Below are 15,960 nucleotides of genomic sequence, written 5' to 3'. Positions count from 1 at the left end.
TCATCAATTATTTAGATAATGGCATACAGAATACACTTGTAAAGTTTGCGGACGATACCAAGTTGGGAGAGGTTGCAAGTGCTTTGGAGGATAGGATTAAAATTCAAAATGACCTGGACAACCTGGAGAAATGGTCTGAAGTAAACAAGATGAAATTCAATAAGGACAAGTGCAAAGTACGTCACTTATGAAGGAACAATCAGCTGCACGCATACAAAATGGAAAATGAATGCCTAGGAAGGAGTACTGCAGAAAGAGAGATGGGGGTCATAGTGGATCACCAGTCTATCTAGTCCACTACCCTGTCTTCAGACAATGGCCAATGCCAGGTGCTTCGGAGGGAATGAACAGAACAGGTAAACATCAAGTGATCCATCTCCATTGCCCATTCCCAGCTTCTAGCAAACAGAGACTAGGGACACCATCCCTGCCCATCCTGGCTAATAGCCATTGATAGACCTATCGTCTATGAATTTATCTAGTATTGGCCTTCACAACATCCTCTGGAAAGGAGTTCCAACGGTTGACTGTGTGTTGTGTGAAGAAATATTTCCTTTTCTTTGTTTTAAACCTGCTGTCTATTAATTTCATTTGGTGACCCCTAGTTCTTGTGTTATGAGAAGGAATAAATAACACTTCCTTATTTAGTGGCAAAGAGTCCTGTGGCACTTTATAGACTAACAGACGTATTGGAGCATAAGCTTTTGTGGGTGAATACCCACTTCGTTGGATGCATGTAGTGGAAATTTCCAGAGGCAGGTATAAATATGCAAGCAATAATCAGGCTAGCATTATTTACTTATTACACATCCTTATCTAGTTTCTCCACACCAGTCATGATTTTATAGACCTCTATCATATTCCCCTGTAGTCATCTCTTTTCCAAGCTGAAAAATCCCAGTTTTATTAATCTCTCCTCATATGGAAGTTTTTCCAGACCCCTATCATTTTTGTTGCCCTTTTCTGTACCTTTTCTAATTCCAATATATCTTTTTTGAGATAGGGTGACCATCTCTGCATGCAGTATTCAAGATGTGGGTGTACCATAGATTTAGATAGTGGCAATATGATATTTTCTGTTTTATTATCAATCCCCTTCTTAATGATTCCCAACACTGAGTGAATGTTTTCAGAGAACTATCCACAATGATTTCAAGATCTTTCTTGAGTGGTAATAGCTAATTTAGACCCCATCATTTTATATGTATAGTTGGGATTATGTTTTCTAATGTGCATTTATTAACACTGAATTTCATCTGCCATTTTGTTGCCCAGTCACCCAGTTGTGTGAGATCCCTTTGTAACTCTTCAGAGTCTGCTTTGGACTTAACTATCTTGAATAGTTTTCTATCTTCTGCAGATTTTGCCACCTCAGTGTTTACCCCTTTTTCCAGATCATTTATGAATATGTTGAATAGTACTGGTCCCAGCACAGACCCCTGGGGGACACCACTGTTTACCTCTCTCCATTCTGAAAACTGACCATTCCTACCCTTTGTTTCCAGAGTTTATGCTACTTCCTAGTTTCTTCTATAGGATTTAAATTCCACTTTTAAAAGGATGCCTTTTTGTCTCTTACTCCTTCTTTTACTTTATTTAGCCACGATGGCCCTTTTTTGGTTTTCTTACTATGTATTTTTTAATTTGGGGTGTACATTTAAGTTGAGCTTCTATTATGGTGTCTTTAAAAAGTTTCCATGCTTGCAAGGATTTCACTTTTGACACTGTGCCTTTTAATTTCTGTTTTACTAACTTCCTCGTTGTGTAGATCCCCTTTCTCTAATTAAATGCTGCCATGTTGGGCAGCTGTGGTGTTTTTTCCTCACCACAGGGATGTTAAATATAATTTGTACTGTGGTCACTATTACCAAGTGAAAAGAACAGGAGTACTTGTGGCACCTTAGCGACTCCTGTTAGTACTCCTGTTCTTTTTGTGGATACAGACTAGCATGGCTGCTACTCTGAAACATATCATTATTACCAAGCAGTTCAGCTATATTCACTTCTTGGACCATATGCACTTAGGACTAAATCTAGAATTGCCTCTCTGCTTGTGGGTTCCAGGACTAGCTGCTCCAAGAAGAAAAGGTTATGACAGGTTTCAAAGTACGTCACGAAAGCTCATGCTCAAATAAATTGGTTAGTCTCTAAGGTGCCACAAGTACTTCTGTAGAAACTAGAAAAGGAGTATCAGTTTTTGAGAAATATATATCAAAAATTTTTTTTTGAGTGGGGGGGGAGGAAATCCGCTTCTGGCAACAAGGGATTTGCTTATAAATTAAAGTTTTAAGGAAAACAGCCAGTATATAAACAAGAAAAGCTGCCTGAAAAGGCTGATTCCTTATTTACTTATTGATTCATTCTCTTGCGGGGGGGGGGGGGGGGTTCTTTTGTTTTAGAAATCACTGGTAAATAGGAATAGATGACTGACTTAGGAAAATATTTTGATTGCACATGTAACATTTGTTTGGTTCGATATGTCTGTGTCTTAACTCGGAATGAATAAGTTAGAAAAGCACAAGTTCATGTCTCTGTCAGTCAGATTGGCAGGCTGGATAATGGAATAGGTCACTCCCTGCCTCAGGCGTGTATGCTGTAAAGTAACTGTGCCTCAGAGAAGTCACTTCACTCTGCAGAGACATGGGCTAATTGTGTCATTTAAATAACATCACTGATAACCTGACCTATTGGAGTATAACAGCAACAGCTTCAGACACAGCTGGTGCCTAGTCATCTGGTGACTTTCATCCCAGCAGCTTCCTTCTGACAAGAAGATAAGGAGAGGAAACAATAAAGGCTGCATGGGAGTGAGTGTGTTCCTGAGCTCTGTTCCTATAATGTGTATCATTCAAGTAAGTCTATGCTGTCCTGTCACCACTGAGGGATGCAACAGGATCAGGAAGAAAGTTATTTTAGGTTGGGGGTTTTATCATTATTACCCTCCCAGGAACACATAACCACGGTTGAAGGATAGTTCATTGTACCACTGACCTGCAGTTGATCCATGACAGGGTAGTTTGGTTTAGAGGGAGAAGCAGCTGACTGAGAGATCAAACCAGGAAATTTGTATTCACAGTACGTGAATGCCAAAGAAAAACTGGTTAAAGATCAGTTTCAGAGTAACAGCCGTGTTAGTCTGTATTCGCAAAAAGAAAAGGAGTACTTGTGGCACCTTAGAGACTAACCAATTTATTTGAGCATAAGCTTTCGTGAGCTACAGCTCACTTCATCGGATGCATGCAATGGAAAATACAGTGGGGAGATTTATATACACAGAGAACATGGAACAATGGGTGTTACCATACACACTATAATGAGAGTGATCAGGTAAAGTGAGCTATCACCAGCAGGAGAGTGGGGGGGGGGGGCTCTCTTTGTATTGATAATCAAGGTGGGCCATCTGCTGGAAATGGCCCACCTTGATTATCAATACAAAGAGAGCCCCCCACTCTCCTGCTTACAAACACTTTTTTTTCTTTAATTAAAGAAGTGTTTCCCAAGTCATTCCTTTAAACAGGATTCTAAATTTATTAAAAGGAAATCTAGACATGGCCTGCTTAAGTTTTTTGTACTGCCTTGCAGTGATAATGAACGCATAGGACAACTGCGGGAGGGTTTGCCTTTTGGCACCAAAAAAAAAAAAACTATTAGAGGAAGTGGCAGGCCTTTTCCCATAGAGTACGTTGGGTGCAGACACAATAAAGACATCAATGCACACCACATCCTTACCCAATGGGAACACAGACAATAGCACTACATTATTATACTTACTTCAAAGTGTACTAATGCTTTTCTACTATTTTATTTTTGTATAGGTTCTCCCATATTACTCAGAAAATTAAAAGCCAGATTCTGAGGGATATCTAACCTTGCCCTATAGGGTCATAATTTGGCATTCTTAAGGCTGTTGAGCTCCTACAGTGATCTGTGCAAAGCTATTTCACACACAAATATTTTATCTTTTTGACATTTTGGGCATAAGCCAAACAAACATTCTGGCTTTTACTTTTTATTATGTTTTCCCAAAACACTTAGGCATCACTCTCTTTCTCCTTGCAGTGAAAACTACATCCTGAATTCTGATGTATGATTCTGATTCCAATCCAGAGTAACTCCACTAAATCAAAAAGATTACTCTGATCTAACCAGTGGAACTGAAAATAGAATTTGTATGGAGCACAAAGCCATAGATTAAAGGCAATTGTGCTGATGGGATTGTAGGAGACAGGTGACTAGTAAGATAAAACAAATCCTACTGGCTGCCTTCGACCTCATTGGATTTAGCGCAGTTACACTTCTAGACAGCAAATTGTTTTCATTTTCTTTTTTAAAAAAGCCTAACACTGACAGTTCTAAACATGATGGATAGGACTTCATAGCAAGATCTTGTGTTCTCTCTCACTCTTTAACCAAAAAGAAAAGGAGTACTTGTGGCACCTTAGAGACTAACCAATCTATTTGAGCATAAGCTTTCGTGAGCTACAGCTCACTTCATCGGATGCATACTGTGGAAACTGCAGAAGACATTATATACACAGAGACCATGAAACAATACCTCTTCCCACCCCACTCTCCTGCTGGTAATAGCTTATCCAAACCCGGCCACTCTCCTTACAATGTGTATGATAATCAAGGTGGGCCATTTCCAGCACAAATCCAGGTTTTCTCACCCCCCGCCCCCCTGACACACACAAACTCACTCTCCTGCTGGCAATAGCTCATCCAAACTGACCACTCTCCTTACAATGTGTATGATAATCAATGTGGGCCATTTCTAGCATAAATCCAAGTTTAACCAGAACGTCGGGGGGGGGGGGGGGGGGGAGAGGAAAAAACAAGGGGAAATAGGCTACCTTGCATAATGACTTAGCCACTCCCAGTCTATTTAAGCCTAAATTAATAGTATCCAATTTGCAAATGAATTCCAATTCAGCAGTTTCTCGCTGGAGTCTGGATTTGAAGTTTTTTTGTTTTAAGCCCTGGTCTACACTAGGACTTTAGGTCGAATTTAGCAGCGTTAAATCGATGTAAACCTACACCCATCCACACAATGAAGCCCTTTATTTCGACTTAAAGGGCTCTTAAAATCGATTTCCTTACTCCACCCCTGACAAGTGGATTAGCGCTTAAATCGACGTTGCCGGCTCGAATTTGGGGTACTGTGGACACAATTCGATGGTATTGGCCTCCGGGAGCTATCCCAGAGTGCTCCATTGTGACCGCTCTGGACAGCACTCTCAACTCAGATGCACTGGCCAGGTAGACAGGAAAAGAACCGCGAACTTTTGAATCTCATTTCCTGTTTGGCCAGCGTGGCAAGCTGCAGGTGACCATGCAGAGCTCATCAGCACAGGTGACCATGATGGAGTCCCAGAATCGCAAAAGAGCTCCAGCATGGACCGAACGGGAGGTACGGGATCTGATCGCTGTTTGGGGAGAGGAATCCGTGCTATCAGAACTCCGTTCCAGTTTTCGAAATGCCAAAACCTTTGTGAAAATCTCCCAGGGCATGAAGGACAGAGGCCATAACAGGGACCCGAAGCAGTGCCGCGTGAAACTGAAGGAGCTGAGGCAAGCCTACCAGAAAACCAGAGAGGCGAACAGCTGCTCTGGGTCAGAGCCCCAAACATGCCGCTTCTATGATGAGCTGCATGCCATTTTAGGGGGTTCAGCCACCACTACCCCAGCCGTGTTGTTTGACTCCTTCAATGGAGATGGAGGCAATACGGAAGCAGGTTTTGGGGACGAAGAAGATGATGATGAGGAGGAGGTTGTAGATAGCTCACAGCAAGCAAGCGGAGAAACCGGTTTTCCCGACAGCCAGGAACGGTTTCTCACCCTAGACCTGGAGCCAGTACCCCCCGAACCCACCCAAGGCTGCCTCCTGGACCCAGCAGGCGGAGAAGGGACCTCTGGTGAGTGTACCTTTTAAAATACTATACATGGTTTAAAAGCAAGCATGTGAAAGGATTACTTTGCCCTGGCATTTGCGGTTCTCCTAGATGTAGTCCTAAAGCCTTTGCAAAAGGTTTCTGGGGAGGGCAGCCTTATTGCGTCCTTCATGGTAGGACACTTTACCACTCCAGGCCAGTAACACGTACTCGGGAATCATTGTAGAACAAAGCATTGCAGTGTATGTTTGCTGGCATTCAAACAACATCCGTTCTTTATCTCTCTGTGTTATCCTCAGGAGAGTGAGATATAATTCATGGTCACCTGGTTGAAATAGAGTGCTTTTCTTCAGGGGACACTCAGAGGAGCCCATTCCTGCTGGGCTGTTTGCCTGTGGCTAAACAGAAATGTTCCCCGCTGTTAGCCACAGGGAGGGGGGAAGGTTGAGGGGGTAGTCACGCGGTGGGAGGAGGCAAAATGCGACCTCGTAACGAAAGCACATGTGCTATGTATGTAATGTTAACAGCAAGGTTTACCCTGAAAGAGTGTAGCCACTGTTTTATAAAATGTGTCTTTTTAAATACCGCTGTCCCTTTTTTTTTCTCCACCAGCTGCATGTGTTTCAATGATCACAGGATCTTCTCCTTCCCAGAGGCTAGTGAAGCTTAGAAAGAAAAAAAAACGCACTCGCGATGAAATGTTCTCCGAGCTCATGCTGTCCTCCCACACTGACAGAGCACAGACGAATGCGTGGAGGCAAATAATGTCAGAGTGCAGGAAAGCACAAAATGACTGGGAGGAGAGGTGGCGGGCTGAAGAGAGTAAGTGGCGGGCTGAAGACAGGGCTGAAGCTCAAATGTGGCGGCAGCGTGATGAGAGGAGGCAGGATTCAATGCTGAGGCTGCTGCAGGACCAAACCAGTATGCTCCAGTGTATGGTTGAGCTGCAGCAAAGGCAGCTGGAGCACAGACTGCCACTGCAGCCCCTCTGTAACCAACCGCCCTCCTCCCCAAGTTCCATAGCCTCCACACCCAGACGCCCAAGAACGCGGTGGGGGGGCCTCCGGCCAACCAGCCACTCCACCACAGAGGATTGCCCAAAAAAAAGAAGGCTGTCATTCAATAAATTTTAAAGTTGTAAACTTTTAAAGTGCTGTGCTTAAAGTGCTGTGTGGCATTTTCCTTCCCTCCTCCACCACCCCTCCTGGGCTACCTTGGTAGTCATCCCCCTATTTGTGTGATGAATGAATAAAGAATGCATGAATGTGAAGCAACAATGACTTTATTGCCTCTGCAAGCGGTGATTGAAGGGAGGAGGGGCGGGTGGTTAGCTTACAGGGAAGTAGAGTGAACCAAGGGGCGGAGGGTTTCATCAAGGAGAAACAAACAGAACTTTCACACCATAGCCTGGCTAGTCATGAAACTGGTTTTCAAAGCTTCTCTGATGCGTACCGCGCCCTCCTGTGCTCTTCTAACCGCCCTGGTGTCTGGCTGCGCGTAACCAGCAGCCAGGCGATTTGCCTCAACCTCCCACCCCGCCATAAACGTCTCCCCCTTACTCTCACAGATATTGTGGGAACGGATGGCCAGGATCCCCTGGGGGACTAACTTGAAGGGGAAAGGAGTCCAGGAGAGCTGGCTGTATTTCAAGGAATCCCTGTTGAGGTTACAGGGACAAACCATCCCAATGAGTCGAAAGAATAGTAAATATGGCAGGCGACCAGCTTGGCTTAATGGTGAAATCTTAGCGGATCTTAAACATAAAAAAGAAGCTTACAAGAAGTGGAAGGTTGGACATATGACCAGGGAAGAGTATAAAAATATTGCTCGGGCATGTAGGAATGTTACCAGGAGGGCCAAATCGCACCTGGAGCTGCAGCTAGCCAGAGATGTCAAGAGTAACAAGAAGGGTTTCTTCAGGTATGTTGGCAACAAGAAGAAAGCTAAGGAATGTGTGGGCCCCTTACTGAATGAGGGAGGCAAACTAGTGACAGAGGATGTGGAAAAAGCTAATGTACTCAATGCTTTTTTTGCCTCTGTTTTCACTAACAAGGTCAGCTCCCAGACTGCTACGCTGGGCATCACAAAATGGGGAAGAGATGGCCAGCCTTCTGTGGAGATAGAGGTGGTTAGGGACTATTTAGAAAAGCTGGACGTGCACAAGTCCATGGGGCCGGACGAGTTGCATCCGAGAGTGCTGAAGGAATTGGCGGCTGTGATTGCAGAGCCATTGGCCATTATCTTTGAAAACTCGTGGCGAACCGGGGAAGTCCCGGATGACTGGAAAAAGGCTAATGTAGTGCCAATCTTTAAAAAAAGGGAAGAAGGAGGATCCTGGGAACTACAGGCCAGTCAGCCTCACTTCAGTCCCTGGAAAAATCATGGAGCAGGTCCTCAAAGAATCAATCCTGAAGCACTTGCATGAGAGGAAAGTGATCAGGAACAGCCAGCATGGATTCACCAAGGGAAGGTCATGCCTGACTAATCTAATCGCCTTTTATGATGAGATTACTGGTTCTGTGGATGAAGGGAAAGCAGTGGATGTATTGTTTCTTGACTTTAACAAAGCTTTTGACACGGTCTCCCACAGTATTCTTGTCAGCAAGTTAAGGAAGTATGGGCTGGATGAATGCAGTACAAGGTGGGTAGAAAGCTGGCTAGATTGTCGGGCTCAACGGGTAGTGATCAATGGCTCCATATCTAGTTGGAAGCCGGTATCAAGTGGAGTACCCCAAGGGTCGGTCCTGGGGCCGGTTTTGTTCAATATCTTCATAAATGATCTGGAGGATGGTGTGGATTGCACTCTCAGCAAATTTGCAGATGATACTAAGCTGGGAGGAGTGGTAGATACGCTGGAGGGGAGGGATAGGATACAGAAGGACCTAGACAAATTGGAGGATTGGGCCAAAAGAAATCTGATGAGGTTCAATAAGGATAAGTGCAGGGTCCTGCACTTAGGACGGAAGAACCCAATGCACAGCTACAGACTAGGGACCGAATGGCTAGGCAGCAGTTCTGCGGAAAAGGACCTAGGGATGACAGTGGACGAGAAGCTGGATATGAGTCAGCAGTGTGCCCTTGTTGCCAAGAAGGCCAATGGCATTTTGGGATGTATAAGTAGGGGCATAGCGAGCAGATCGAGGGACGTGATCGTTCCCCTCTATTCGACATTGGTGAGGCCTCATCTGGAGTACTGTGTCCAGTTTTGGGCCCCACACTTCAAGAAGGATGTGGATAAATTGGAGAGAGTCCAGCGAAGGGCAACAAAAATGATTAGGGGACTGGAACACATGACTTATGAGGAGAGGCTGAGGGAGCTGGGATTGTTTAGCCTGCAGAAGAGAAGAATGAGGGGGGATTTGATAGCTGAAAGGGGGTTCCAAAGAGGATGGCTCTAGACTGTTCTCAATGGTAGCAGATGACAGAACGAGGAGTAATGGTCTCAAGTTGCAGTGGGGGAGGTTTAGATTGGATATTAGGAAAAACTTTTTCACTAAGAGGGTGGTGAAACACTGGAATGCGTTACCTAGGGAGGTGGTAGAATCTCCTTCCTTAGAGGTTTTTAAGGTCAGGCTTGACAAAGCCCTGGCTGGGATGATTTAACTGGGAATTGGTCCTGCTTTGAGCAGGGGGTTGGACTAGATGACCTTCTGGGGTCCCTTCCAACCCTGATATTCTATGATTCTATTCTATGATTCTATGATAAGCAGTAATAACAGTGGGAATATTGGTTTCGCTGAGGTCTAAGTGAGTCAGTAAACTGCGCCAGCGCGCCTTTAAACGTCCAAATGCACATTCTACCACCATTCTGCACTTGCTTAGCCTGTAGTTGAACAGCTCCTGACTACTGTCCAGGCTGCCTGTGTATGGCTTCATGAGCCACGGCATTAAGGGGTAGGCTGGGTCCCCAAGGATACATATAGGCATTTCAACATCCCCAACAGTTATTTTCTGGTCTGGGAATAAAGTCCCTTCCTGCAGCTTTTGAAACAGACCAGAGTTCCTGAAGATGCGAGCATCATGCACCTTTCCCGGCCATCCCACGTTAATGTTGGTGAAACGTCCCTTGTGATCCACCAGAGCTTGCAGCACTATCGAAAAGTACCCCTTGCGGTTTATGTACTCGGCGGCTTGGTGCTCCGGTGCCAAGATAGGGATATGGGTTCCGTCTATAGCCCCACCACAGTTAGGGAATCCCATTGCAGCACAGCCATCCACTATGACCTGCACATTTCCCAGGGTCACTACCCTTGATATCAGCAGATCTTTGATTGCGTGGGCTACTTGCATCACAGCAGCCCCCACAGTAGATTTGCCCACTCCAAATTGATTCCCAACTGACCGGTAGCTGTCTGGCGTTGCAAGCTTCCACAGGGCTATCGCCACTCGCTTCTCAACTGTGAGGGCTGCTCTCATCTTGGTATTCATGCGCCTCAGGGCAGGGGAAAGCAAGTCACAAAGTTCCATGAAAGTGCCCTTACGCATGCGAAAGTTTCGCAGCCACTGGGAATCGTCCCAGACCTGCAACACTATGCGGTCCCACCAGTCTGTGCTTGTTTCCCGAGCCCAGAATCGGCGTTCCACAGCATGAACCTGCCCCATTAGCACCATGATGCATGCATTGGCAGGGCCCATGCTTTCAGAGAAATCTGTGTTCATGTCCTGATCACTCACGTGACCGCGCTGACGTCGCCTCCTCGCCCGGTATCGCTTTGCCAGGTTCTGGTGCTGCATATACTGCTGGATAATGTGTGTGGTGTTTAATGTGCTCCTAATTGCCAAAGTGAGCTGAGCGGCCTCCATGCTTGCCTTGGTATGGCGTCCGCACAGAAAAAAGGCGCAGAACGATTGTCTGCCGTTGCTCTGACGGAGGGAGGGGCGACTGACGACACGGCTTACAGGGTTGGCTTCAGGGAGCTAAAATCAACAAAGGGGGTGCCTGTACTTTCAGGTTCTCTCACCTGGATTTGTGCAGGAAATGGCCCAACTTGATTATCATGCACATTGTGTAAAGAGTTGTCACTTTGGATGGGCTATCACCAGCAGGAGAGTGAATTTGTGTGGGGGGGTGGAGGGTGAGAGAACCTGGATTTGTGCAGGAAATGGCCCAACTTGATTATCATGCACATTGTGTAAAGAGTTGTCACTTTGGATGGGCTATCACCAGCAGGAGAGTGAATTTGTGTGGGGGTTGGAGGGTGAGAAAACCTGGATTTGTGCTGGAAATGACCCAACCTGATGATCACTTTAGATAAGCTATTACCAGCAGGACAGTGGGGTGGGAGGAGGTATTGTTTCATATTCTCTGTGTATATATAAAGTCTGCTGCAGTTTCCACGGTATGCATCCGATGAAGTGAGCTGTAGCTCACGAAAGCTCATGCTCAAATAAATTGGTTAGTCTCTAAGGTGCCACAAGTACTCCTTTTCTTTTTGCGAATACAGACTAACACGGCTGTTACTCTGAAACCTCTCTTTACCCACTCAGTAACATTTAAATGAGGAGTCATGTGTAATGACTGCTGACCCCTTGCTAATGAGACTGCAATTTCATGTGGGGCTTTAAATGCTACAGGAACCGGGCTTGCTTCCCCCTTCCCTCTCCCCAGTTAGGAGCATCTGTTATAACTTTTTTTTTTTTTTTGCCACTGTTGAAGGAAATCTTGTCTGTAAGGGAACTGTGTTTGACACCTGGTCACAAACTCTTTGGCTGGTTAAGACTGAAAGGGAGAATTGTTGAATCTTAACTCTATAATAAAGTTACATATCTGAAGTTTATTGTAAAGCATCACAATTCCTGAGATTTAATAATATTTAAACTCTGCTTTAATGTTGCAAACTCTTGAGATTCATAAGGCATTTCTAGTATTTATGAAACAGGTTAGCTGACCTAACACAAATATGTGAACAGAAGGCTCCAGGAAACTGAATCAATGATAATTACTTGAAATTGAACACCAAATTTCACATATAGACAGTACAATAGGCTGATGAATTGAAGCTATTCATTACATGTTCCACTTTCAGAGCTATTTGCTGGCTGGAAAGTTAACAAGCTCTTGCTCTGAGCTGCAGCTGCTCACTAGGTTGACCTGCTGCTGGGTAGGAAGTTATTCAAATAATAATAATGTTGCCACCCCTGCTTTCCTGGTTCTGCAGCTTATGATTAATGCTGTCAACTCGCTCACATTTCTGGGGCAGGCACTTCATTTGGAACTTTGATACATGCTGCTCAATAGAAAAATATTGTCTAATCCAAAACAATGCAATCCCTAAAGTGCTTTAGAAAATCCCTGCTCCTCTAGTTAGATATTTTAGTTAGTGAGGAAAGATGGGAAAATACCTTCCCGTTTGGAGTCAGCAAGAAATAGGGTGCTATGTGCCAACTAACAGCACGGAAAGGGAAGACAACTAGTGGTGTCTGAGGGAAAAGCACTGCTATTGGCAACAAACTGCAGTCTCAAAATAGCAGCACCTTTGCTATTCAGGACTTGTCTACACTGGAAAGTTTCTGCACAGTAAAGCAGCTTTTTGCACTCAAACTGCAGACGTGTACACAACTGCCAAGCCACTTTGTGTGCAGAAACTCCTCAGTTGTAGTGCTACAAAAAAACCCACATTGATGAGAGTTGTAAGGCTATTTGTGCAGGCTCCAGCGCTCTATGGCAGTGTAGACACTTGATTGCTTTCTGCGCTGTAATTGGCCTCTGGAGCTGTCCCATACTGCCTCACGTGACCGCTCTGCTCATTGGTTTGAACTCGGCTGCCCTGGAGACATGCACCTCTCTCCTTTCAAAGCACCATTTCTGACAGCTGTTGCGTGTTGTGCTGATCTGTTCCGGGACACAAAGCAAACCATTAATGTGGAATGCAGGGTGGCGGTGTGTGTGTGTGTGAGAGAGAGAGAGACTGCTGTGCAGAGAGCCCGGGGAGGGAGGCAGGGGCTGATGTCAGGGGTTTCCCTCTCCCCCTGCCTCAGAACTGGTTGCTTTCTGCTGCTGTCTGAACTTACAAGACAGCAGGAAGCTTCCTGCTGTTCTTTCTTTCCTTTGGACCTTAATCCCCCTGCTGATTCATATGAAAATTGGGCTTCCATTGTTTTGATTCCATGCTGGTCAATTTACCTTGGAGACAGGTTGATAGTTGCATTCTCTCCTGTCTGAGAAAGAACCTATTTCTCCCTGTGTATGGTCAGCCTTTAAAGTGTAATATCAGTGAGTAGCTATAATTCCTCATATAGTGTTAATGCAGACATTTCACAATTATCTCAATTAGCAGTGTGTCACTGGCTTTCATAAAAGACCATACGTGATACATATCTATAATACAATAATGTTGATTCAATTGCTTATCATTTGAAGTTCTGCCCTCTGCCTTTACAGTTAAGAGGCTATCTTCCCCAGTTACTAGTTTGATGGTTTTGTTTACCTTTTATGTAAATGTACCTTTGTCTCTGCCTGTTGACCAGGCTGGTCAGACAAGCAAATACCCATTCCTTTGCCAAAGCAGACTATGCTTATGTATTGCTTGCCAAAACACATTTTAAGAACATAATTCTTTGTACACACCACATATATACAGCACATAAGAATATTAATGATCAGTGAGTTATTAGAGTAACAGCCGTGTTAGTCTGTATTCACAAAAAGAAAAGGAGTACTTGTGGCACCTTAGAGACTAACCAATTTATTTGAGCATAAGCTTTCATGAGCTACAGCTCACTTCATCAGATGCTTACTGTGTAATTAGTTTTCCAGGGATATATTACATGCAACTTTTTGAATGTAAGGTGTGTCAGGAGTATGTCAGACCTGACAAGAATTGTTGTCAGAGTAGTGAACCACAAATGAGTCTGTGTCACAATACCCTTAAACGCTCCAAGAATAGGGTCTTCCCCTTCTTTGAATTACTGCCTAGGTTAACCAGCTGGCCATAGGTCAACCAGCTGGCCATAAAGTACTCCAAAATTCTCCAGATGCCATCTGCCCTTCAATCTGAGCAGCCTCCATACCTGTTGGTGCCTAGCCTTCAAGTCAGAGCAGCCCTTAAAGGGCCACAGCCATCCAGCCCAGAGTAGCCATTTGTTCTAGGCAAAAATTTTAGATGAAAGGTGTTTACCCCATATTCTGAACATTGTAAAATTATCTAAAAATAGTGGTAGAGGATGGGGGACTCGCCTTTCATCTCTGGAGAATGGCTCAAAACTTGGCTCAGATCACAAAAGAAGTGAGTTTTGTGGGGTCTCATCCTTGTGTCTACAGTTCATTAATTCAGATCACCCTACAGCCTAATTTGAATGGCAGTCTGCTCAATAGAGTCCATGGACTGAGTTATCCGGGAGGGCTGCGGATGAGAATTGACAGGTATTGGCAGAATGCAGAAGGGCCCCAGGACTGGAATAGCAGGAGGCTGTGGTTTAGGATTGAAGGGCATTGGTCAAGTTGTGTTCATAGGGAGGTATGGGCTAAAATAGAGAACCTGGATAGACGGGCATTGGCAAAGGTAGATTTCTGGGGAGGCTGAGAGTCAGGATTGAAGGACATCAGCAGAACTGGGGTGTGCGGAAATCAGGCACAATACTTGTCTAAACTCTTTCTCATAGTGTATTACAAAGTGTAGAGGTTTGTGTAGAGAACACAAGGTTCTTTGCAGTTATATTTCAATGATGGGTAGCCGTACATTGCTATACAAAAACTGTTTCATTTGCTTTTTTTTTATTATTGGGTATATTTTGAACAGAATGAACCTTTGTCCCTTTGTTATTTTTTTGAGCAAATTGCATGGGTCACTAATCACAAAAGAGCACTATGAAATCCAGTCTGGCGTTTTGTTAATGATACACCATAGTTTGTTCACTCTTTAATCACATGATCTGTTGCTCTATAGACTATCCTGTCTGTCAGGCCTAAACCAGTTTGGAGGGGAAGGTATTTTGGATTCAATCCAGATATATACTGTATGTTTTGGTTTGGAAATTGTATGTCAGTTCTAAACTGGTTGGAATAGTTCATTTTAACTTTTTATTTACTGTATTCTCAACATTGTCTCCATTGCAATAATATTTCATCCCCAAATTTATGGTAAATAGACCACTGAGTGGCATAACTTGACTTATACACCAAAGATACGTGTTTTGAGGGTATTTCTGGCTACTAAAAATTGTTCCAAACCTCTCAGATTTAAAATACACAATATTTGTGAGGGGTGGGACATGTTGTGAGAAAAATTAACGCCAATTTACTAATGCTGCAGATGGCTAGCATAAGGTAATGGTGCCAAATGAACTGATAACTGTCTCATCAATCATGGGCCTTATTATCCATACACCTACATCCAGTCATTGTACACTACTGCAGTGAGAGAAGGGAGTATTCAGAATAATATAGGTTTCAGAGTAACAGCCGTGTTAGTCTGTATTCGCAAAAAGAAAAGGAGTACTTGTGGCACCTTAGAGACTAACCAACTTATTTGAGCATAAGCTTTCGTGAGCTACAGCTCACTTCATTGGATGCATCAAAGCTTATGCTCAAATAAATTGGTTAGTCTCTAAGGTGCCACAAGTACTCCTTTTCTTTTTTCAGAATAATATAGAATCACCTATGTATTCTCCTCCAGCTCATTCATGTTTTCACAAACTACCATAGATCATTATTTATCTTGGTCATTCCCTTTCTTTGATTTTTACATCCAAAAATTCCTTAGCATCATAATTAAATAAGACACATTGGTACAGAAGGAGTGTATCACAAAGACTGGAATTGAACCCATCAAGTTAACATTTTTTCCTCCTAACCTAACCTGTGTAGTCCATAGATAAGTAATGAAAAATGTGTACCTGCATATATGATACCAAATTTCCTCTAGATTTCCAAATCTTATCCATAACTCATGATTCCCCAGGAACTCAAAAGTTAGTGTTAAACTAGAGTGAGATTTTTAAAAAACTAAGAAGGATCGTTACTGGGAATTCTAAAGGTGTTAACAACATTTGGCAGTTAAGATTTCTGATCAGTCGCAATTCTGTTAATAGTCTAAGAAAATCTGGTTTCAATTTCCAAGTCTCTTGTGAA

General features: G+C 43.9%; 1 protein-coding gene and 1 long non-coding RNA gene across 2 annotated transcripts in view; both read left to right on the top strand.

Annotated features, from left to right (window-relative positions):
* Positions 1–15,960, top strand: part of LOC142069525 (uncharacterized) — a 54,495-nt gene that overhangs the window by 4,798 nt on the left and 33,737 nt on the right. The window lies entirely within an intron of this gene.
* Positions 5,456–7,024, top strand: LOC142069563 (uncharacterized). The gene is made up of 2 exons (XM_075121179.1): positions 5,456–5,915; positions 6,504–7,024. Exons 1-2 carry the CDS (start codon positions 5,510–5,512, stop codon positions 7,022–7,024), a joined length of 927 nt encoding a protein of 308 aa, XP_074977280.1. The 5' UTR covers positions 5,456–5,509.

Source organism: Caretta caretta, chromosome 18 (assembly GCF_965140235.1).
Source record: "Caretta caretta isolate rCarCar2 chromosome 18, rCarCar1.hap1, whole genome shotgun sequence".
In the NCBI taxonomy this organism is placed as follows: domain Eukaryota; kingdom Metazoa; phylum Chordata; order Testudines; family Cheloniidae; genus Caretta; species Caretta caretta.
This window is presented reverse-complemented; position numbering and strand designations above follow the sequence as displayed.